The 25340-nt window shown below is 40.3% G+C and overlaps 1 protein-coding gene across 1 annotated transcript in view; it reads right to left on the bottom strand.

Moving 5' to 3' along the window:
- LOC139732764 (usherin-like) overlaps window positions 1-25340 on the bottom strand; it is a 79616-nt gene that overhangs the window by 23756 nt on the left and 30520 nt on the right. Inside the window, 27 exon segments of the mRNA XM_071643608.1 lie at window positions 466-681; window positions 1191-1388; window positions 2593-2889; window positions 4261-4396; window positions 5044-5180; window positions 5556-5698; window positions 6170-6320; window positions 7012-7191; window positions 8190-8504; window positions 8904-9051; window positions 9767-10053; window positions 10726-10929; window positions 11731-11841; window positions 12627-12818; window positions 14044-14124; window positions 14357-14560; window positions 15275-15530; window positions 17498-17652; window positions 18209-18499; window positions 19255-19533; window positions 19997-20224; window positions 20675-20819; window positions 21561-21727; window positions 22432-22701; window positions 23057-23350; window positions 24181-24381; window positions 25061-25219. Coding sequence (XP_071499709.1) covers window positions 466-681; window positions 1191-1388; window positions 2593-2889; window positions 4261-4396; window positions 5044-5180; window positions 5556-5698; window positions 6170-6320; window positions 7012-7191; window positions 8190-8504; window positions 8904-9051; window positions 9767-10053; window positions 10726-10929; window positions 11731-11841; window positions 12627-12818; window positions 14044-14124; window positions 14357-14560; window positions 15275-15530; window positions 17498-17652; window positions 18209-18499; window positions 19255-19533; window positions 19997-20224; window positions 20675-20819; window positions 21561-21727; window positions 22432-22701; window positions 23057-23350; window positions 24181-24381; window positions 25061-25219 — 5445 coding nt within the window.

The raw sequence follows: 25340 nt of genomic DNA, 5'->3' as shown, positions 1-25340 counted from the left end.
CAGCAATAAACACTGTCATTGCATCAGACAAGTAGAGTGGCATTGGGGGGAAGGGGGGGGGGGGGGGGGGGAGAACAGAAGTGAAGGTGGAGTCTTGGATATGTGTCAGAAACCCTTTCATTTTTACTTGTGAACTAATGAAAGGGTCCTTACTGAAATGTACAGATTACCAGAATGATAATAAAAGCCTAGTCAAGAAGACTTTTCCTGGGTGTTAGGAGAGTTTGCAAATTTTAGTTGCACCTACAGTACAAATGTGCTGCATGAGTTGTACAAATGAAACAAAATTGCATCTTCAATTAGATGCTGAACAGAAAGCAATATGACAGAATGCATTCAAAGTTTAGAGACAATGTGAAATTACAAGATATATATGAGTGTAAAAAATCTAGAATTAATGCATAAAGACCTAATCTTGTTAATAAGTAAATGCCGCACTGCCATATTGCACAGACAGTCACCCACCTGTACCGAGTGGCTGTCGCAGTTTCTGTCTGTGAAGCTCGTAACGAACATTGGGCCCATTGGGCCTCAATGGCGGGGACCAGATGACTGAAATGTAGGTCTGGGTGATTGGATTCCCATAAGGTGGGGATTGGCCGGATGGCAGTGTGGGGTCAGTTTGGACAGGGGTGGGGGTGCTCTGTGAACAGCCTCCAGCTGTACATGCCTCGATGGTCACTGGGAAAGGAAGAAAAGAATTTTGTGTTAGGATGGAAGCATGGCTACTTATGTTGGCAAACAGCACTAGCACAGACACACACACACTCAAAGCACAAATGCAAGTTTTTCTCTGTCATATCAAAAGCGGGAAAACTGGGTATTAATGAAAATTCTACGTAAATGTTGCAGGCATAGAACAGTGGTGTACACAATAAGCCATGGTGAAGCAACATCCAAGTATCAAACCTAACTCAGACATCAGACCTGGTATACGTCCATGCTCTAAGTGAAGCAAATTTTACCGATACATTCGAGAGATAACATATAAGTAGTCTCCATATCGAAGGGTTAATTAATGGCTTGACCTCCCTGAAACTTGTGACATTCTTCTTAAGCAAATCCTGTTTAAGTTTGTGTGTTTACAGTGTCTCTTGACTGCCTGTCTCACACTTTAGAAAATGTATTGACTGAGCTTGCACAAGAGATAATTAATCAACACATCCACAGACTGGAGAAGCTTTATTCACCAGAGTAATCAGTGAAAGGGATGAGGTTGTAGACTGTGTAGGAAGTGACATTGGTCTGTTCCAGGTAGATCCTTGGATCTGGCATCCTGATTGTGTAGCTCAGGATCTCTCCATTGCTTTGGGTTGGTTCATCCCATGAAACATCCACCGAGTCGGGGCCCAGGACAGTCACCGTTGGGGCACGTACACCGCCAGGAGCTATGGAAGAATTTGAATAGTCATCAGTTTTCTCCAATTAGGCATGATGTAATTACATCACTCTTGACACTTATAGACAATCACAGTACAAACTAATTCTTTGCGGACATTATGCTGTTAGAGTCTAAAGCATGCTGAAGTACATTGTATCATATTTATTGTCCATTTTTATTTACTTGTTATGTGATGATGACTTTCTTTTTAGACCATTTATTCTGTAGGGCTAGCCTTTAGCCAGGGCTCGACACTAACTTTTTTGTTTGGTGGCCCGATGGGGCCACGAAAATCCTCAATTTCAAATTTTTGGTGGCCTGAGAGAAAAATTTGGTGGTCCCGAAAAAAAAAACAATAAAAAAAACATTAAAAGTCCTGTTTTTTTTATGAGTCAAATATCTAAGTTTTATCCAGTCATAGGAAGAATTGGAAGTTGGACATACATCTACTCATAAATAAACCTCAACAAACTCGCAACACTCATTCTCAGGCACTCATTCAGTCCTTTTCATCCATCCTTTAAACAAATATAACTGCTAATTTCTGGCGCAAAAAGTTATGAATTAATTGACGTACTTTTCAAAAAAATTTTGTGGCCCGAGGCGGGCCACCAAATTTGCCCTTTTTTTAAATTTGGTGGCCCGACTTTCAATTTTGGTGGCCCCAGGCCACCGGGCCACCGTTAGTGTCGAGCCCTGCTTTAGCACTGAAAAAAAAAATAGCCACAGAATGAAAGCTGCTTTGATACTTCTGCTCAATAACATTACTGCATCAGCATGCACTTGTTTGGATCCCCAACATTTGCAGGCGAAATCTTGTCATGATGTAGCTTAACTGCAGAACTTTTAACATTCTCATTCACGCTTCTTTGGTTTTCAAAAGAAACCTTGTCCATTGAACAAAAATCTTTGAAAATTTTGTTAAATATTTGTGATCAGTTTATTACATTTCACAGTCATAGTAGTACTGATATAATTCAATTTAATTAAAAAAAAGCCTAAGCGTCCTTATGCATTTCAAACAAACGTTCGCCTGATTGGGGTCTTATCTTGGCAAAGGCTACTACATATAAAGAGGAAGTGCATATTGATTAATGCAGTATCATACAAAATATTGGGACTGAACTTTATGTATTTATCTTGTTTGCTTTCACTGAAGGAAAGCCATCAAAAATTCCCTGGCTGACCAATATCACATCATGGTCACTTACGGGCCTCCTTGGTGATCACAGTAGTCCAGGGACCAGCAGAGCTCCCTGCATTGTTTGACACCCTGACCCTGTACTCAAAGGCTGTGAAGGGAGTGATGGAAGGAGACTGGTCCAAGTATGATCTCTGGGCTCCAGCACCTACTGTCGTTACCGTGGAGACAGCAGTGAAACCAAGATGGCGGCGCTCCAGCTGGTACGAGATGAGGATGCCGTTAGGAGAGGATGGTGTCCCCCATGAGATGAGCACCGAGGTGGGAGTAGGTGACGAGAGTGTAGGGGCTGGTTGTCCACTTGGTGCTGTGGGGAGAAAAGATGCATTGTCGACATAATCATCAGCCTCTCTAGCACAATGGCTTGATTACTAAGCCTACCTGTGCTTTATTCACAAATTGGCTGATCCACTGGCTTGTTTTAATTGCCAATCAGTACTAAAGAAAACCATTGGTGAACAAGGATTATGCAATCCCCTTAAGCCATATTGTATTGTCTTGGCATTTCTGAGAGACAGTGGCATTGTCAGCATGACTGGGTTTGTCTGGCTTTGCATTCATTCAAGTCAAGTTTGAGGGAAGGGGGATTAACCAAATGGCCAATAGGTAACAAAGCTTGGCTAGGTTAAAACTGAGTGCACAGGGATACACAATGGGTCAGTGTCTATACTTTATAGTGAATATCAATTCACACATAAAGTCTTCATGGACAAACATAGATTGGGTGAAAAAGTTCTGTCAAGACAGAAGTCAGGACATCAAAAAACAAAGAGTTCTGGTATCTTATTACCTTCAGTATCACATCTGTGCTTAATATTTGAAGAGGCACAGATTTGCCATATGGGGCCATTTCATAAAAGATGCTCACAGTCCTTTCAATTTAAATACTTGCAGTTACCATTAGCAACAACTACAATTCTTGCAACTAATGATTTCCTGGTTGCTGCCAGTAACTGTACATGCATATCATGATTGCAATCTTCTTTAAGAAGTAGGCACCTGGCTGCTCACATCATGTTAATGGTATTGACCGATTCTGTGACGCGCTATGTGTATTTTTGGCATGGGCAGCGCCATACTGGGTGTATCATCCGACCCCCCCTCCGCACTCCCCCACCCCTCTCCCTACATTAGCACGCGCGCAGAATTAAAAACTGCGTTAGCCAATGGGCGTCTCGTACTGAGTGCGCGAATGCTTGCTAGTGCGCGAACCTTTGTTACAAGTGCGTGATAAACATGTTGCCCGGGGGTGGGGGAGAGCAGGGGGGGTCGGCTGATACACACCGATACACCCACTATGGCTGCGCCCTGTGCCGTAAAATGTCTGCTGCCCTCAACGAACCCGAATCGGTCAATAGCAAAAACAAGAGAATATTGAGTGATTTACAACTGGACAATTTTTAAAAGAATTGATATCCTTTCTGTATCATCACAAATGCAGCAATACCCCACCCCACCTTGCTTTCAACATTACAGTCAGCCTGTGTAAATTTCAGGATTAAAATGCTAAGAGGAATCAAAAATCTTATCGCCATCACAAAAGGCAAAAGGGAAGACATTTTGTTTGAGCATGGTTATTATTGATGTGAAGGCACTCAATGTCTTGGCATGAAGGCGACGGGTTGACAATCCCCTGCTACTTATGCCTATGAAAGGATCAATACTGCTGGTCACTTACCGGCCTGAGGTGTGGTGTATGTGATGGAGTTGGGACTGGTAGAGCAACCAGCAGAATTGCACATTTGGACACGGAACACTAAGTCGCTAAAGGGGATCAGATCATCAGCCCTGTACTGGGTAGCATTGCCGGGCAACTGATGTGGCAAGAAAAACAATCAAAATCTTGATTTACTGGCACATGCACAACCAACAAGATGAAAATTGTCATGTACCTCATAAATAATGTTTAAAAGTGACCATGTTTTGTATTGAGAAATCTGCTGTAATATAGTCATAGTACCAAATTTTAATGATGTCGGAGACAATGTTGACATTGATTAATGTAACACTGCTGATGACTGCAACAAGGTGAATATTATGTAATGCAATGACAGTAATGACAAAAATTTCAACTAAGCTGCTTCTAAATCATTGCAGTGGAAATTTCCCCAAATGAGACCAACAGGACAAACCACAGATATCTTGAAATACATAAAATTCTAACAAATACATCATATATGCATGTTGACAATACTTATGGATGTAGTGCTCCTGTATTTGGTATAAGTCATTAATTATTGGGTAAAAGAATGATGGCAAGCTTGTTTGTAGTGAAACCATCTGGTCAAAAAGACAAATACAAACAACTAAGCTGTAAAAGCTGTAATTTCTTCTGAAAAGGAGAGTACATGGAATAGTGACAATTGAATATAAAGAGAAAATGAAGGAAAAGAGATATATAGAACTGACAAAAGATGTCAAAATATGAAGCCAAAAATAATGAAGAGAGCATAAGACTTACTGAGACTTTCAAGACATCGTTCTGGAATAAAGCGATTGAAGTGATGACACCATTGGGCCTATCTGGGAATTCCCAGGTGATGGTTGCAGAGTAAGGACTCACATCCGTTGCCATAGGTGGGTCTATGGGGCCAGGAACTAGAGAAACATAGCAACACACATGCATAAATATAAGATATATCAAAAAGTCTTGCTTGCTCAATATCACAGCGTCTTTTTTTCTCTAGTTTTTGCAACTACGTACTCACACGGAGAAGCAAAGCCATAGCTTAATGCTAAAAAGTAGTAAAAAAAAAAATATGTAGACATTCTAAACATTTCTTCACTGAAGCTATGTGGGAGATCTGAGTGTGAGTGTGTGTATTTAGGCCTATGTGTGTATGTGCATGCATGTGTGTATGTTCTATTGAGCAGCAGCATTCTTTCACTTAAAATCCCACACACAAAATGAACACAAGGCGAATGGCTAGTGTCTGACTACAATCATCAAAGCGGCACAATTGTTATACTCACCATCCTCTCTGGTGAAAATGGCCGACCACTCACTTTCCGTCTGCCCAGCGGCATTATATGCGATGAGCTTGAATTCATACTCTGTATAGGCCGAGAGGCCTGTAAGTGTATAGCTGGTCACACGTACTGGGTTGGCAAATACACTGCAGAAAAAGGCAAGAAACAAAATGTAATTAAGCTGTGACATCAAAGAGATGGAAGTTTGGCATCAGATACAGGCAGCTTTGGTGTCTACGACATGCAGTATGTGCATATCAAATGGCTTGAATGAATCTCACCTGACAAGTTCGAAGGATACATATTGTACTTTGTAATGTATGAAAGTTCTGTCAATTCCTGATTCATCCACATTTTGTCTTAATGTATGTAACTTGATGTAAGCTATACTCTACCCATGTCCAGGTAAACATATCATACTTCATATGCTTCACACTGACTACATCTGTAGCACATTTGTGAGATTGAGCTAAATCATTAAACTGAATATTTCATCCATACATTACCTTTTCACCCAAACTTTGCATGTGTTTTATGACAAAAGATAAAGTGATAACAAACATCCCAACTGATGGTGTGGAAACAATATGATGAGAGCAGGGAAGGTCCAGACTCACTCTATCTGGTTGCCAGGTTGAGAGGCAAGCCGGTATCTCAGCTGGAAGGATGCATCACCAGGAGCGTTATTCCTTGCTGGCTCCACCCATGATGCCTGGATGGATGTGGGACCGGTGGCAGTCAATGTTGGAGGGAATACACCGTCAGGACCTTTCAGAGGAACAAAAACAAAGAATAGTTGAGAAAAAGCCACTGTGAGGTCCAGTGAATATCTACATCCTACCTTCAACCATTGTGTGGCTGTAAATATTCACTTAGTCTCTTTAGATTCGTCCCTTTTTTAGCCAGAAAAAAAAAGAGCATGAGAGTTGCTAAATCATGATAGGAGGGAAGAAACCTTCGTTTCAGACCATAGTATCATGATTGTTTTCCCCCTTTCATATCTTCAATGTAATATACTCACTCATGATGTTTCAACTTGAGTACTATTCTTCCAAGATATTCTCTCTTTGTAGAAATGATGTTGAATATAACTTGCCATTTCACGAGTGGTTTTTGTGACATTAAACAATAATCATATAAAGTTATAAAAAAGTGAAGGAAAAGGAGAACTGAATTTACACAAACTTGATTCTCCTTCCGCCCTCCCAGAAAAAAAAAAAAAAAAAATCAGTACGATGTAACAGTTTTAACCAAGAACATCAGCATATGAAACTTTACATTATGCAATCTTGGAAACATACTCAGATGTCCACTGTCATTTGCCAAGAGAAGAGGAAACAAAAATGTGTGGAAAGCCTGTAGATAGAGGACTATCACATTTCATTCTGAGCTTGGAAAACCACAGCCAACAGCTGAAGAAAGACTTGCAGAAAGCAGTATGGACGAATGTGTGACTTACTTCCTTGTGGCATGGTCACCCTCCTCTCACTGCTGAGAATGCTGCCCTTGCTGTTGTAGGCCCGAACCTGAATGCTGTAAGCCGAGAATGGAATCAAACCTGATATCTCCACTATCTCATTGGCTGTGGTGCCGTTGTGCAGTGCCCTTGTCTCCGTGACGATCTGATAGTTTCTTGCTTCTGAAGTGTGAGAGATGAAACGTATGCACAATGTTCAGACAATCATACCTCCTTAAACATACAACATACAAGTGTTACCAATGTGTATGTTGGGGCTCTGTCCTTAAAGGTCCTGTTTACCTTTGGGAGCAGTGATTCAAAAAAATGTTCAAGATATCACATTTGATGCATACACTATGTGTAGGTCAGTTGTATTACAAAACATCCTACCATATAAAATTTTTGCAATAAAGCCTAAAACATAAGGAGATATCAGTATCTTTCTCAATAAACCATAACTGTAGACGGTTTAGTCTGGAAACATTTTTATTATACATATTAAACTATTGTTCACATTTTGTGTATCTTACAAGACTTAACATCAATTACACTGATTCAAATTTTCACAGTGGTTGTTTCTATCTCTAACTCACATTTAAGAACTATTCTAAAGCACTAATGCTGGGTTTTTGTTTCATCTGCAAATGGTAAATTATGCTTTTAACTGCACAAAGATGGATACTGTTAACAGCCCTCCCTCTACAATCTCATGTTTAACACTGATTTTGACACTCAATTAACACTGCCTTATCTATGCTATGATTCCTCCAAGCAACAACATCACAAGAGTGACATTTTAAAATCATGATTAGCTATCCATTGCAGCTTCATTATGATTTATGAATTAATGAATAAAAGGAAACAAAATGAATATATCAACATAATTTTCCTATCAAACTTTAAAATTTAGAGTACTTGAAGATACTTAAAGATAACTAACTTGGGTCATGAAACAAAATGAATCAAGATTTCAAAATGTCAGTTGGGACTTATAGTAACCAGACATTAGAACAAGACAGATTACATTAACTAAATTCAATACAACAGACTTCTCTAAGACAACTTGACCTTAAATGTACATTACAGAGATCAGAGATTCAAAATGATGATACATTGTAAGTAGGATCTTCTTTTGTTCCCTACCATCCATGAAACTGATATCGCTACTAAGGCCTCACCTGGGGCTACATAGAAGAGACCAGTGAACAGGACCTCATAGACAAGGAGGCCATTGGGCTGGGCTGGGGACGTCCATGTGGCCCTGACACTCCGTGCACTCATGGTGAAGACTGTCAGATCAATGCTACCTTCGGGAGGGGCCTCTTGGGTGCGGCCAGAGGCCTCAGGACCAAAAGCACACCCTTTGGAGGTACAGGCTTCCACCCGGAAGACATGGAGGCTCCATGGAGACAGGTTGGAGACGGTGTACTCCATGTCAGTCGAGTTCTGAACCACAATGCCATTTTGCACCAAAGCATAGCTGAGAATAATGCCTGTGTGGTGGAATAGATTGTATGACAGGGGAGAGGCAATCAAAGGTATGTCACACAGTAGAGAGATAAAGTGCATTATAACATATCTCACACAGTCCATTTCATTTTATGCCACATACTCATCAGGTTGGGGAAGGGGCACATGTGTGGTACATGGTCTGTACACTCAGAGAAAAAAATACTGTATGTCAACTTTTATATACACTTTAGCAAATGTATTTCTTCATTACTTAGACTCACTTAAAATCAAGATATAAAATATGATATCCAAATGTTCCCGATTACAAAATTCTAGTTGAACAAAGATGATTCAGAGCTTTCTTCTGATTTTAAGAACATAACTGTGACAGTGTGTTCATACTGCCATGATCACAATGGGCATTTCTACAGCATACATACCATTGGGCTGTGATGGCTGTGTCCAAGTGACTACCAGCTCATATGGGCTAGTGGCTGTTATGGTTGGTGCTGGCACCCCATCTGGAATACTTTCTTCAGTCCTGACACTGCTCTGTGAGCTGATTGTGCAACCACCTCCAGTACATGCCTGGAAGGGGGGGGGGGGGGGGGGGGTTGATGGAAGCAATTTCGTTATAATTTACCCAGTACAGGGCACACATTTCTCAAGCTATATACATCAATGTTTATATCCTGTGGATATACTTGACAAGATTTTGCTAATGAACCATATTCTGAATTATGCCAAACATAGTATACAAGCTGAAATATGAACCAACATTTTACAACTATAAATACATACATCAGCAAATTACTGCTTACATACCTGGTGATGATATGTGAATTTTGCTGTCTCACTATCTACAAATAACATTTACTGAATTCTGCCTATCCTCATTCAACTACATGTATGCTGAAGATCGGATCCTCTGGGTACTCTTACTCATATATTTCTATGCCCTGTGTCTTGAGCCATTTTGATGCCCTTAGATATATCTTCATATCCACACACACACACAAAGCAAGTGCTCTGAAGAACTGTTGTTCATACCTATCCAATCCTGACTTAGACATCAAGGAATATCCACAAAGAAAAAAAAAACACTCTGAAGAACTGTTTTTCATTCTTATCAAATCCTGACTCCACGAATATCCATGTACTATGCATGTCCACAGAAGTGCTTTATCAAGAAGCTCAGAATAAATATAAATTGTAACTACACTTTTGATGAAACTCACTGAATTCAATCCACAAGTTCTTTGTTCTATTGATTATTCTACAGATCTCTGTCACCATGACCTACTTCTACTGCTATGTAGTACACTGTCCCAGGAGTCAGGTCATTCATGACAAAATCAGTGAACAGGTCTGAGGTGTTGAAGACGGCTTCTCCTACAACACCGCTGAGGGGAGAGGAGTAGAGTACATAGCGCTGTAGGACACCATTGGGCTGGATGGGGGCCGTCCAGCGGACTTCAATGGACCTCGGCCCACGGGGAAACAGAGTTGGTGGGTCCACAGAAGTCGGGGGAAGCTGTGAGGTTGTGATGGTGGCTGCTAAACTGTTGGTGCAGCCAACCTGAGTGCAAGCTGACAGTGGAAAGAAAGGCAAGTGATATTTACAGTTATCAGTCATGATCCATCCCATGATATACAGTGTACATCATTTCAGTGTGTCAGTTGACATGGTAATTTAATGGTCCATATGGTCAGTTTTACATTCTTTATCAACTTACTTATGGTTTCCAAAATTCATCTTGTTTAGAAGGACAAATGGGAGATGCTGTGATACCATATATATTCCTTATGTGAAAGATAATCTCTTGTAATACCAGAGGTGTACAAGTCAAAATCTAAACAAGACCTGGCCAGTAACCAAGTCTATGGCAGGTGTGTCAAATTCTGTCAAATTCATTTAAGTTCTGTTGAATCAAAATGCCTCAAAATGCACTTACACAATGTACTACTGTAAGGTTCATGTATTTTAAGGATATTTTTTGCAGGTCAAATGTCATAGTAATCATGTGCAAATATCTGACAGAATGATAAACAATACCTCTCGCTCTGTAGACATTGCTCTGTTTGGTACCATCTCTCATTATACTGGTAGGAACCACACAGTCTTCATCTTCTAAAGCCTATGTCTTCATGATAATACTCTATTAGAGTGAAATCATGGAGTGCATACAACGAAGAGGAAATACACATTGTGATGATACTTGGATAACACCAAGAAGAAACCCAATGAGAGCGTACTCTTACCTGTGACGACAAGCCTGTATGGATTGAACACACTGAGGCCTGTAATGGTGTAATTACGAGCTAAGCCAGTGTAGACACTAACACCGTCGAGTAACAGGGTGTATGAGGTGATGAGGCCATTGGGTCTGTCTGGAAGGGCCCATCCCACCGTGATGCTGCGAGCTGTCTTCGACAAGGCCTCTGGTGCATTGACTCCAGAGGGTGCTATAAGGAATGAGAAATGTAGTACCTCTTTGTTATCAGGAAAAAGGAGTAATAGAACCCTGAGACAAACTGCTGGTAAGTCAGGATAATAATAACAACAACAACAACAAAAAAACATCAAACTATGACTATCATCGTCATCAAATTTTGATCAGAGTTTGTCCCCGATAACAGGGGTGGCCAAATTCACCTCACTCTAACAGCTTACTGCTCTTGTACTTTTTCTCCACCTTGATCAATCTGGGGCATCCTCCTTCCTCTCAAGCCAACCTTCCTAAGCTCCTCCTCTATCTGTCTCTTCCACGTCTTCTTTGGTCATTCTTGCATATCATGACCTAATATCTGGTCAGTTTCCCCATTTGCTTGTACATTTATCATACAAATAAATTGTTAAATCACTTCAGTGATCCCTTGCATTTAGTGGATTTCTATCCTTCAGGTTTATGTCAGTTTTGTAATAGCTTATGACCACACAAGCGATGAAAATCAAAGATTTTCAGGGACAAACACCATATACTAGGGCTTCTCAGAGCTCAGTTGATAAGAGCACCAGTATAGCGAATCCAGAGGTGTCGGGTTCAAATCCCAGTGGAATTCCACTTTATTGCTCATTTACATCATAAATTTCTGGTCGGTTTCCATATTTGTCTGCATTTATTACAGGGTTACATCTGAATATTCATCTGTTTTTTGACATCAGTCATTATTTCTGCTTCAAGTTTCACAAGAAGTTGTCCCACCCCTTACAATTCATCACACCCTTCATGTTATTGACATGTTTGCATGGAGTGGAGACTATACCTTCTTCCTGTGTCCTCACAGCTACTGCTGAACTCTCGGTGCAACCACCTGCTGTACACGCTGTCAGTGTCACCTCATAGTTTGTGAATGGTATCACATCAGTGATGTTCCCTAGTGAGGAAAAAAAAAAGAAAATATTATGCTTCTTATGAAATTACAGTGGAGATAATTCTTGATTAAGACAGTTTTCGGCAAAATCACTAACATATAAGATACTCTGAGAAATTTCCTTACAAAACATCTTTAAGTGACTATGCCTCCTGTTAGTTTTTAGCACATACTGCAGCTCCTATTAGGAGAACTCAGTGGTGATTGAACAGCTCAGTCTCTTTTTGATGCTCATGCAAATTAAAAGAATTTCTTCTCGGTGTACACAACATGATTACTGTAAAAGTGGTTTCTTTCGCGTACAGAAACTTTCGCGGTTTCCATCGGTGCCGACTTTTTCGCTTGTGTTTAAATTCGCGGTCGGTAATGATGGCATTGTAACAAGCCACGAGTTCAAACATTTTCGCGTGATGTTAAATTCGCAGTTCAACCTCAAAGCGCGAAAAGCGCGAAAATAAAACCACCGCGAAAAAAACCACTTATACAGTAATTGCTCCCAAAACACATGCTATGACACAGTTTGCTGAAGAACTTTTGTCAAATGCTCTTCATGAACAATATTCATGTTGTCTTTTATGAGCGAACTTCAGAATTGAACAGAAACATCATTTGAACAGTCTTCTGTACACATGAAAACATGGTTCCTGAAAACTGCAAGCCACATTTGTGAAAGTAGTTTGAAACTGTTGATGCAGACACATAATGATCAACAATACACTTTAATTCTGGTCAGAGCAATAATGAAGCTGTACAGGAGGCAAAGTGTATGAGAAGCAGCAGTGCCTTACCTGTATTTTCAGTTAGTAGGGTGTCAGTGTAGATGCCCTGGACTGGGTCTAACTCAGGCAAGTCCTGGTTGTAAGCTGAGAGGATATACTGTGTGAGGAGTCCAGTGTTTCCTGTGGGTCTCTGCCACTGGAGCTGGATGATGTAGCCAGTGATGGAGACTGGGTCGATGGGGGGACTTATTCCGGTGGGAGCTGATAGATTGGAGAGATACAGAATCAAGAACACAGACAGTTTAAGGTACTGTTTACCATTGGGAGCAGTGATTTAAAAATATTCGGATTATTACATTTTATACATATGTGTAGGACAGTTATATCACAAAACATCCTACCATATAAACATTTTGCAATAAAGCCTAAAATATAAGGAAATATCTCCTTTTTTTTCTCAATAAACCATAACTGTAGATGGTTTATTCTAGAAACAATTTCACTATAACTATTGTTCACATTTTGTATATTTTACAATACTTAACATTGATTACACTGATTAACATTTTTACATAGGTTGCTTCTATCCCTATCTCACATTTCAGAACTATTTTGAAGTACTAAAGCTGGGTTTTTGTTTCATCTGCAAATGGTACATACTGCCTTTGAGAGTGGCAAGACAGACTACTGGGTAATCAAATGTTATGGAGAAGCTGACAGAGCTTTGAAGACGTATGCTACATGGCCCCTTAGTAGGTGTGCGTCATATGCCCATGGGCATACCCTCTGGGTTGTCTTGTTTGTCAATGGGCAGATATTCTAAGACCATCTGCATTTGAATGGGGATTTAAAAATTCCCCAAATCCCTCCTGGCTTTCACACTGAATTGGTCACACTGTTACACCTGAGTGGGTTGTCCAATTGGCAGTAAGGCTAAGAAGGTCATTTATTCTATTTTGCACAAAGTCACAGGTAAGTGCATGATGGGCACATCAGGGGTTAACCAGCATAGAGACAATTGTGTGATTGGTCTGCTTAACCTTATAACCTTTGGAGTACTGGTAAACTAATGGATGTAAAAAGCATACATTTCAAAGCTTTTGAACTTGCTAGATTGGCTTCCTGTGAACAACAAAAGCTAGATATTTCTCCTCACCTCATAATAGATATTGATGCATTTTTTCCACTTCTGGGACAGGTTGCATACATGCTAGGAACAAGTATGCGATTCTTTGTTGTTTCATACAATTTTGTGGAAAAATTTGTTGTTCCTGGAACACACATACTACATACTCAAAACACTTTCATATAAATCAATTTTGGTCACATTTATACATCAAACATGGATATCCTCAGAAATCAATATAAGTCATCAACTGATTTACACTTTCCTGGCTGCACAGTATGATATTTCATCATTATTCTAGTTATGTAATGCATTAGCGAATTCTTCTGCTGGCTTGCTTCTGGTCTATGTTAGTTTTACCTCCTTCTCTGGTCCTCCCAGCAGTCCATGTGCTGTCTGTTGAGCCGGCCACATTACTGGCTGTAACTTGGTAGAGGTATTCTAGAAATAAAGACAATCATTCACATTACAAGCAGCATACAGGCATACAAGCAAAAACATACCCTAGTTGTTTTGTTGCTATTTTTTAAAGAAACACTGAACATACAAATGTACAAAGCATGCACAATCAAAGAAAAAACATTTGTTTCAAAACCATATTTTATCTTTTTGACGACAACAAAGCATACTTCAAACGGTGCTAACACACTAGTTGACAGCTATGCCATCTTACCAGTAAAGACACCCAGGCCAGTATCCAGCAAGCGTCTCCTACTTCCACTGTAAACGTTGGTGGCCTGAGGCTCAGAGCACTGACCACCTGAAGCGGACACAGGGGGGCAGCCATCCAGGTAAACATTGAGGAGACTCCTCACATCACGGGTTAGATCCACAGCAGACGCAGCGACTGACAAGCCTCGCATGCAGCCCCCAAAACCTGTCAGAAAAAAAAAAAACATTAAGAGATTGTGAACGAATGCACACGTGCCAATTAAAAAAGAATGATAATGACAATTATACAGCATAAGACCTGTACAAAGTCTGCAAGAATCTTCAGCCTATTGAAGGAGGCAGACTTAACAAGAAGAAAAAGAAGAAATTATAATGGCAGGATCTTTGGTGACTCCAAGTGTAATGTGCACGGCAGCTGCAGTTTTAAACAATCATGGCATTTGGTAAATCATTCACTGAGAACTTTAGAATGGAGTCTTGAAAGTTTCTGGTGCATGATTATCACGAGGGTGACAAGGATTTCCCACATATGATAGTATTAACACAGTACAGGGTTATCCATCTAAGCCTCTTCAATATCAGAACTGCTCTTTGAAGGAACCTTGTCTTCATTATCATCCGAGCATCACTAGTTACCTACTCACACACCAGATTGAAGGAAGGACAGTGGCCACAGTGCTGATTTTCCTTGCCCTCCCCCTTAATTAGTGTGGGTGTGGCTCCCAACTACTCAGAAGTGTACAGTGATATTCACTAACAAATACAATGTGTTCACAAATTTCCTGGCAAAATGATGTGCATCATGCAGCTTACACACTAAGTTTTCATTGTTTGATTGTTTGATACAGGGAAATGTGGGACACATTCCTTCAAAGTGTTCAACAAGCAAACTATGTTGTGAAACTCTGTCACATCTCACCTGGGGAATTGAGGCCACTTGCTGCCAACAGCTCCTCTGCCTCTGTTTCCATGGCAACCCCACCCAAGTAGAGAGGGGATGTGAGGGAGAGGGAGGCTGTGGGAAGCACCAGCCCAGACGAAGCTCCTCCGTCTACAGACACAGAAAGCTGGTTAGCCACCTTGGTAAGTGTGATTGTCTTCCACAGGCCATCACACAGAGGATTCCCAGCCATGGTCAGGGAGGACACGGGGGCAGAACCAGTCGATATGTGCACCTGGGGAAAAGGCAAAGACAGCTTACATCATCAGAGGTTACTCTACACACATCTTGTTTGAATGCCTCTTGCAAATCTGTTTTAACATCCATTCATATCATGTTGCCACTTTCTCTGAAATGAAAGGCAGTATTCCTTGCAGCAGAGCCCCAGCCCTCAATGAGCTTTCATAAAATTTGATCTGCATAAGGCAAGTGGTATATTTATACCTACAATGTACCTCTAAGTTTAATGATGAATGACATCTGCTCATGCTTATATCAATTTTTCTTGATTCACTTAGGTTGCTCCATTCACTCCTAGATTTGAGCCAATTATCTTCTATAGCAACGTCATTCTATGGTGCTCAACTGGAAGGGTAAACTACAGAATACCGGCAGCCAATCACGGAGAGCGCAAATCGCTCTGAAAAGAGCGTAATTACGCTTGCCGATAGCAACCATCTGAAATATTAATCCGATCTGCGATATGGTCCGTGATTCGGATGTCGACGATTGCATTTGTTTACGTGTGTTTTCTTTGGTCAGTGCGGTGAGAAGCGTGGTATCTTACATTGTTCTCGGGGGTTTCGGGGGTGTCCCCCGAATAATGTAGTTCTACTAGATCCAGACGATGCTAGTCTAGGCTATCCGTTAAGATTTACCTGAATTTACGATGTATACTCACGTTTTTAGGAGTTGAGGATTGTCCATATCCTAGAAATCGATAGCAATTTAGGTGAGACTAGAATATAATCACTTATCTAATTGCTGGTGCTAGCTTACAGTAGAGCTTACACACTGTGTGGGTGCGCTTGACAGCCCACCATGTTTACTCTATGCACTCATATCATACAACAGTATTAGTACCCTACGTATACGTACACATAACAGCTTATGATGCGTACGTGTGCAGTAGTAGCGCCTATTGAGTCTGCAGAACGCGCGCATGTTTACTAGTACAGTGTACAATATGTATAGCAGTTGAGTGCACACATGTCTCTTGACAATACGCATATACGCGCTGCCTTGCCAAACTAGTGTGTAGTGTGATTGATCGTGAATGACTTGTGTCGAAAAGAGTGAAAGGAAGAAGAGCTGCCAGCTGTGATGACGTCATCACCTATAAAATAGTTCCGTCAAAATTGGCTCAATTTTCTTTATCATGTTTATCAACGATTTACTCGAGTTATCTTGATTTAGAGCAGTTTTCCTCCGAAACCACTCAATTTTCATAAAAATTGTGTGGTCAACCTCCTTTTTGACGGCTGTTCCGTTCCCGGGCTTTTTTGGGGCCCCAGACAACGGGAAAGACGAATTTCAGCCCTTCAGGCTGAAATTCATCTCTAAGGGAGAGCCGCCAGAGGCGGGGCCAAAGCCCCGCCTCCGGCGGCTCTTATACACACCAATATGTTAATTTATATGACGGAAAACCGGTATTCTGTAATTTCCCCAACTGGAATAGTGCAACTACGCTGACAGAGCATGCTGGTATCTCATGGGACGATGAAGCAATATCAAACTTGACTCCTGACTCTAACATGCCAACACTAATCTTTATAACCTACACACACAATGATCACAAAGTAAGGGATTCTATTACAGAGAAGCATGGATCATTCTTGGAATCACACACTGAGTGATAAAAAGATTTAAAAAAAAGAAAATCCTATGCACTAAATTGGCAATGATGGAGTTGCACATACATTCCACACCTAAAGTCAAAAGCCCCAGTAGCCCACTACACAGGTGAAAGATTACAAAAAGGAACTCAGAATTAATTGTAAAATCAGTCTTTGAAGTGTACATGACTTAACTGTAATATTTTCATCACTTTTTTCCCTTAAAAACTCTATGAACAGTGAACATTATATTTTTTCAACATCAACAAAAATGCCAACTAGTCCTGTGTGTAACTAATACAAGCAAGGAACATCCTTATGGCACAGACTAATGTCTGTAAATAAATGCATCTGCATGTTTTTTTACCTCAAGGTTTCCAGCATTCAATCGGACCAAGAGAAACCTCCCAGCCTCATGATAGGCAAAGAGTATCAATCCTGACTGCTGGTCTGTTCGCACATCAAGTGAAATCAGGAAATTGCTTCCACCGGAGAAAGTGCCTTCAGCAAGTCCAAGGTGACCTGTACCATGTATGATTGCAGAAAGTTATGACAGTTGCAGCAATAATGTGAAAGACAGTAACAACTTACTTGCTTACAATGCTAAGCACAGGTAAAACTGCAACTTCCATTACAATGGCATGAAAAGTGCAATTATGACTTCTTCATTGCATTTGCAGTACATACTTATTCACTGATTTCTATATATAAATTGTAAAACTCCTATCATTCTTATAAACAAATGTACTCATTTATGATATGATGTTCAGGTATCAGAACACACAAGACACTGCAGGTATCACATAAGATTTTGAGTTTGAACATCTATTTCTACAACTCAAATCTTATGACTTAAAACTATGCTAAGAAAGTATCGCAGTGTGTCTGTACTGTAGGCAGACATTTCAAGAGCTAGCTAAGAGCGTGGTTTGCAATGTATACTGACTCTTAACCTCATACTTTCCATGGCTCATCTTATTCATTCCATTCACGATAACCTGAGTCATGTATTAAGCAGGCAGACACACAACAAAACGTTTCATGTCCCTGTAGCAGTAAATCATGTGTCAGTGCTTACCGTGGCCAAGGAAATGGACACCCCTATTTAACTCAGTGGGACAGCCCTGCCAGTCACCAGGAAGCTGTGATCTCTCAGTGGCAGTGGAATAGTCCAAGTCCACCCACACAGGGGTGGGCACATGCACCCTCTCTATCATGATGTTCCTCAGGCAACCAACAAGATTTGACTGAATGATGGCAAGGTCACCAGTATCCGACCTACGAAGGTCAAAGTTCGCAGGCAAGCCACCAACATATACGCCTGTGGTTCCTCCAATAATAGTAGAAGCAGTGGGTGCTGTGACAGTGCCTGCAAGTCAAACAGAGCATTCACTCCATGTGCAAGTCACAACTTAAAATTATGTTGATTGTAACCAAAGCAATTATCTTTGCATACAGCTCAAATATAATAATAATAGTCAGTTCTTAGAAACGCATAATACCATAAGATAGTCTCTATGCGTGTGCATATATGCATGATATGCATGATAATCTCAGGTCCAGCATAAATTTTGTGATGGAGGGTGAAGTATTGCCGCTTAAGAAGCATTAAATAAATTTTTGTACTTTTAAATTACTGTTTCTTATACAGGATGATACACTTCGAGAGTTATTTGCAGACATCCAGCTGATGTAGTGATACTAATACTACCAGCATGCTTACTGAAATCAGTGCTTCATTTCAACAAGAATTGCTCTATTGCACTTGCTTTCACACCAAAAAAGTGTGCTAAACTTCAGGGTACTTTGTGCACAGAAAACCTCACATATGATGCAGACAAAATTTTCAGCTTGTTAAAACTGCCCCTACAAGTACCTGTGGGCCAGCAATCACAATCTTTCAACACATTTCAACACAAGAGAATATAATACACCTTTTTACTACTGAACCTTCTGTGGCTTGACACCATAAGAAATACTGTCTTCTTGCCAATCCACGTATAGCCAATACTGTTCATCTTCCAAAGCTACTAGCTCTACAGATAAGCATCATTATATTGTCAAAAGTCACAATTTAGCACAAAAGCAACATCAATGGGTGTAGACCATTACTTATAGACCCACCTGTGTACAAGTCATCCACCACAATGCTGCCGACATTACCAGCCCTGGCCACAGTCACTTTGTGCCACAAACCATCATCATAGGTGCGGCCTCCATCGTTGGTAGGCGTTGCTCCTGCTACCCCATCCTGGGGGTCAAAGATGAACCAGGGACGCCCCTCCCTCAATTGAATGGCAATCATCTCTTCTTGCTCTCCGTCTGAGGCAGCGAAGAGAAGGAGGGCAGATACCGGGGCTGGGGCACTGTTTGGACGGGTCACCCGGAATTCTAGCTCAATGCCTACAAATATCAGAAGATGCAGAAACACATTTTATGAATGGCTTTAGTAACTATGAAATGTATGTTGTCGAAAAAAAACAGGGACATATATCATAAGTTTCCCAATCATGAAGTGAAAGGAACTTTTGTTCCAGCAAACTTGCAAGAAGTACCAGTGAATCCAAATCAAAGAGGAAACTTAAAAAAAAAAAGGATGTATGTCAATTATGCTATGAGAGACTGTATTTTGATATATAAGATGTACCACACAAAACCATTTGATATACCGGTGCCGAGGACCATTATACCATCATGAAATGGAACAAGAATCCCTTTTATCAGGACTGGCTGATATAGGGACAAAAACGATCAATGGTTTTGAACATGAGAAGGATTAATGTCATTTACACCATGACATCAGTAAAACTCTTTAAGCAGGAGCTGGGCCGAATTATCATTGGCCCAGAGGGCAGAGTTGACATACCAGTGTAGGCTGAAAATGGCAGGATGTTCCCTGGAAACAGGTAGTAGCCCCCTCCAGTGAATCTGGCACCCCTCTCCACTCTGGGTGGAGAGGAGCTGAGTGCAGCCACTGTGCGCTGGACTAGATAGGATGGGTCAGGTCCATTCTGCAGCATGGGGGGTTGCCACATCACCAGCATGGTGGACGAATTGAAACCATCAACGAGGGGTGGTCCTTGTTCAGCAGGCACTGAGTAGAATCACACACAGTATAACAAAACTTGAAATCACTCCCTTTGTGTGAATAGGCTATACCTCTCCTCATAAGCTCAAACATATCATTTGCAATCAATGTACATAACCACAAACATGCTTTAAATCTGCCAACAACTGCAAAGCTACTGTACATAAGATCACATAAATAACATATTATTCTATTTACATTCAGTATGCATTCATAAGTGACATTGATGTATGCCACGGAAATAAATCATTCCTTTGACATTACATTACTATATCAACCAATATCTGGAAAATATAAAAGGGAGATTATTTGTGTCATACAATAAACAGGGACACATTTGAGTGCTTCCATTTTCAAGGCATTTCCAACTAATCCTGCCCCAGAATTTACTCAACACAATTTCAATTGAAAACCAGAATAAATGTCTGGGGTCAATGTCTCTATTTGACCACTGACCTGATGGCAATGTTCGTCCACCTCCTCTCTCACTCAGCACACAGGAGATGCTGTTACAAGCTTCCACTGCAAATTCATGCAGCGAGTATGGTTGGAGACCGCCAAGAACAAATGATCTGGTATCCCCACTGCCAAAGAAGATCAGCTGAAAGACGGAAGAAAAAACAAATCTAGGAAGGTTCAACAATATCAAGGGTCTGCAAACTGGACGGGTTAACAAGAGAGAGCTGAGGAGTGAGTACTGGTATGTAACCCCAAATGAAGACTCTGAGAAGAGAGGGTTACAAGAGAATGAAATTCAAATATATATGGTGATTGAGGGAATGCAGTAGTATTAGTAGTATACATAAGCAAAGTTTCAGTTAAAATCAGATAATCCATTAAATAGTTATGTGTATTCAAAGTTTTGTACCACCGTCGCAGGATGAAAAGACTACAACACTTTGTGATGTCAAGTATGGACAACAATATAAAGAAAAAGTAGCAAAATTCAAAACATTTTACTTTTCCAGCATAATGAAAGAATACTTGACTTACCTATTTCCTAGAGCAGGGGGGATAATATTACTTGTAACTTATGTTAGTAATAAGTCAAAGGAATTAGAACTCTTTATGAAAAATGAAATTTTGCAGAATTCTCTTTGTATTTTCATTATATCATTGTCCATGACGTCACAAACTGTAGTGGTCTTCTCATCCAGCGATGGTGGCACTGAATTTTAAAATTCCATAACCTTTTAACAAATTGTTAGATTTTACATGATCTACTAATATTACTGTATTCACTCAATTCACATGTTTATTTGGGTTTCATTCACCTTTAACAATTAAGAGTATCCTACTTGATCTGTGAAAGATATTACAATGTCAATCAATGACTGAATACCTGCCGGATTTCAGGAGGACCAAAAGGGTCATTGCTTGAGATGAATTTGTAGAGACTGTAGGTGACCACCACTCCCCGTATCTCACTCTCCTCTGGTTGAGGCCAAGTGATGTTGAGCTCGCTGCTGGACAGGCCAACTGCTGACGGTGCTGGAGTGGACAGAGGAGCTAGAGGATGACAGAAAAAAAGAAGAGAGCCAAGGTTACACATCATTTACAGTCTCCTGGATGTCACTTTTGTTTTTGCTTTCTTGAAAAACTTGGTGAATTAAACATTCTAATAAAAACTCAATTTTGATTGAATGATTTATTTACCTTTTTTTTTTAAAGAGCATAAACCAAGGTGTGCATCTTTGCAACTAGAAATTTCTGCAATCAAAATAATGATGACTGGCAATTCGACACAATTTGAGTAATGATAAAGTCATGCAGAATGACAATTATATGGACAAGATACTTAAAAAAAAAAAAAAGAAGGAAAACAACCAGGTCAGATGAAGATGTAAATTATGACCATTTAATTTGCTTCTTAGTTCATATATTTAGTATACTTCATATGCTGAAAAAAAGGAAAATGAAATACTAGTGACATTATTCAGTTTTTCTGGCTGTAATAATACTTCTCTGCTTTACATAGATGTTAATATCTACCTCTCGCCATTTAACTTGGCTTTGCGCAAGCCATGTATCATGATGCATTGCTTCTGCAGCCTTGTAGGGGGAGAAGAAATACCAAATGAAGGAGAAAATTTTGACTTTGTTTTGTTCCTTTGTCCACTCCTTCAACCATCAATCCCAGTGTTCAAAAATCACAAAAAAGACAATTTTTCATGATCACATAATCACTAAATCTGCAGCGTAGACAGTCTTACCAGCCTCCCCAGTCCTGACAGTGGTCCAGCCACTCTGGCCAGTGCCAGCCAGATTACGGGCCGTCACTTGGTACTGGTAGCGGGTGAAGGGGTCCAGCCCTGTGTGGGTAAAGTTGGTGTCAGGGGGCTGGGCGGGGTACTCCAGGGGTGTCAGCACTGGTCTTGGGTTGTACCACCCGGCAGGATTGAAGATTCTGGTTTCTCCAGGGTTGGAGATGCCACGGGAGTCAGGATAACCACGGTAGAAGAGCTCATAGTGGGTGATAATGCCTAGTAAAAGGGAAATATATACAGGAAATCCATGATTGCAGGTAGAAGAAGATGTGCAGTAAAACCTCCAGCAAACACTTGACTTCTATAGGAAAAAAGAGCAAATTCTTGACTTCTTTTATTCCTTGGTAAAAACATATCAATAACTCTTCTAAATGAAAACTAGATATGCAGTTGAGTCAGACTTCAACTCAAATCTATTCTAATGACCATTAGAGGAAACAATCAAATGCTTTAAAGCACACATGGAATATTTCTATTCAATTTCTTTCATGTGAAATTTTACCTTGTTAATACGCCAACATTTGTATCAGTATGCTTTCATTTAACAACTATCTAAGCTCATCCCTCATACCATTAGCTTCTGTTGGATGATTCCACTTGATGAAGACACTGCTATCTGAGATGGCTGTTGCATTTGGTGCCCCTACTCCCTCTGGGGCAGCCATAGGAGTGTAAGCTAGTGATGGCCTTCCCTGGCCACATGACCCAGGGGTGCACACCGTTAGGTAGAAGGTGTAGTTGGTAAATGGTATGAGGTCTGTGGCCCTGTAGCTGGTGGCCAGCCCACTGTAGTGCTGAGTAGGAGGATCCGGCTTGCTTGGAGTGACCGAGGTCAGGATGTACTGGGTTACCACTGCAGAGATGTCTAGTATATTGAGGAAAAAGTAGATATTTTGAAACATTGATACTATTTTGTGTATCAGCTTAATGTGATGGTTTGTAATCAGCAAAGACAACAAGTTTTTCTAATATTTGACCACGCTAATCCTTCAACACAAATACTCAAAAAATTGATCTATGCAGCAATTTTGGAAATTTTGTGAGTCAACTGATATCTACAAAATTAACAAGTCCCAATATTAATTCCACCTGTAACAGAATTGCAGTGGATATTGCCTCTTTCTCTTGAATAAGGATGATATCTATTCTCATTTAATACTATGGTTCTTGACTGTGAATGCAACCACTGGTCAAATAACTGTTTTCAACTTTGTGATGAGCAAAATATATGGCATATACAGTAATTTGTTTCTTGAGCTAAGTTTGTCAAGAGTGAAAATTAGACTTAAGCCTTGATCTCCTGAATTTTATCAGGTTTTATTTCAAATCTCAATCAAATTCAAGTCTTGCAACATGTCAACCATGCACCAACTGTGAAGGAACACATCAGAGTTTCCTCTTTGTGTTCTGCCTGAGAGCTGAAATGTGAGAATTGGTAATGACCTCTAGCCAATGACTTTAACCTAATATTTTCCCACAGATTTTATCAGTTAAATGCCTTATCATACTTTCAGTTTGTAACAAATTTGATGAAATTCTGACGAAGATCACATTTTCAAAATGATCTTGTTAACAAAATATTTGAATGGATGGAAGGATGGACAAATTTAGTTTGAAACAAGTGAAAACATTGATGCTGTGAATCAGTTTCATCCCACAACAACCATGTAGGAGAGCATGGCTTTGGGCACTCACCATCCGGTCTTGACCACAGGAAGTCTGCTGACCGGGCCTGCACATTGCTGATAATCAGAACGTCAAATCCAGCCGGGATGGCATCAGGTGTCTCAGCAATGACCATGGGGCTAGTAGCCCTGCCTGCTTCATTGACTGACTGGACATAATAACTGTAAGTGGTAAACGGTGACAGATTCTGGTCTTCAAACTGCTGAATGCCTGCAAGTATATGGGGAAAACAGAATATTTCATACCTGAATAAATGATCGCAGCAACTTGATTTTGACAATATGGAGACTCACATGGACTAATTTCCTCTCAAAAGTATCATCAATATTGGCAAATAATCACTTGCCAAGTAAAAGGGAAGTGTTTTCACATATTGTAATTTATTTACACCATTTAACATTTCTGTCAAAACTTTTGAACTTGTCCTCTACTGGTTTTGATACTTTTGTGGTATACTGCACTGACATCCTACTTCAATTAATGATGCCACACACTAAGTCACAGTATGTTTGCATGTGATGAGATTGCATAGCATTCTAAAGGTTTGTTTTTTTAATATATATACATAGAAAACATAGAATAATAGGATTGACAGAACTGATATGAATGTTGATAGATCATACTGTACATTAACTGGCATACTACAGTACTTGGCTTTAGTTGTCAGAAAAAACAAGTTACAACAATTGCAGGCATATTTCATGTTTGCTACAAATTACATTTGTAGTTGTTGCACTGGCACCAAATTTATTTATCCATCTTTTCATTATATCTCCATAAGATCTATGGAAGCGTACAATGAGCCCATATTCCCCTAACCACTCAAAGCAGCCAGTTTAGCATGGTTTAATAGCATCAGACAAAGAGGAAGCTGGATTGAGTGCCTTACCAAGAGGGTTGGCTGCTGTACCATTGTAGATCAGAGTGTTGTTGCGGTACAGCAGGTAGGAGACAATATTACCGTTGGGTTCATCGGGCGGCCCCCACGTCAGGAGGATAGTAAAGGGGTTGACAGCCTGCCAGACAGGAGGTGGTTGCTGGGCGGGGGCTGTGGTGGGTGTTCACATGACAACACAAATCACTGCAATAAAAGTCTCTCTTCAAAGTTTGCGATAACATGTCAATAAATGGAACAATCAGGAAGCACCAAGAAATATAATAAACATAGA

Source organism: Diadema antillarum, unplaced genomic scaffold (assembly GCF_040938485.1).
Source record: "Diadema antillarum isolate AM-2024a unplaced genomic scaffold, OU_Dant_1.0 seq00000446_RagTag, whole genome shotgun sequence".
NCBI lineage: Eukaryota > Metazoa > Echinodermata > Echinoidea > Diadematoida > Diadematidae > Diadema > Diadema antillarum.
Note: the sequence above shows the minus strand (reverse complement) of the source record. Positions and strands in the feature narration are given on the sequence as shown.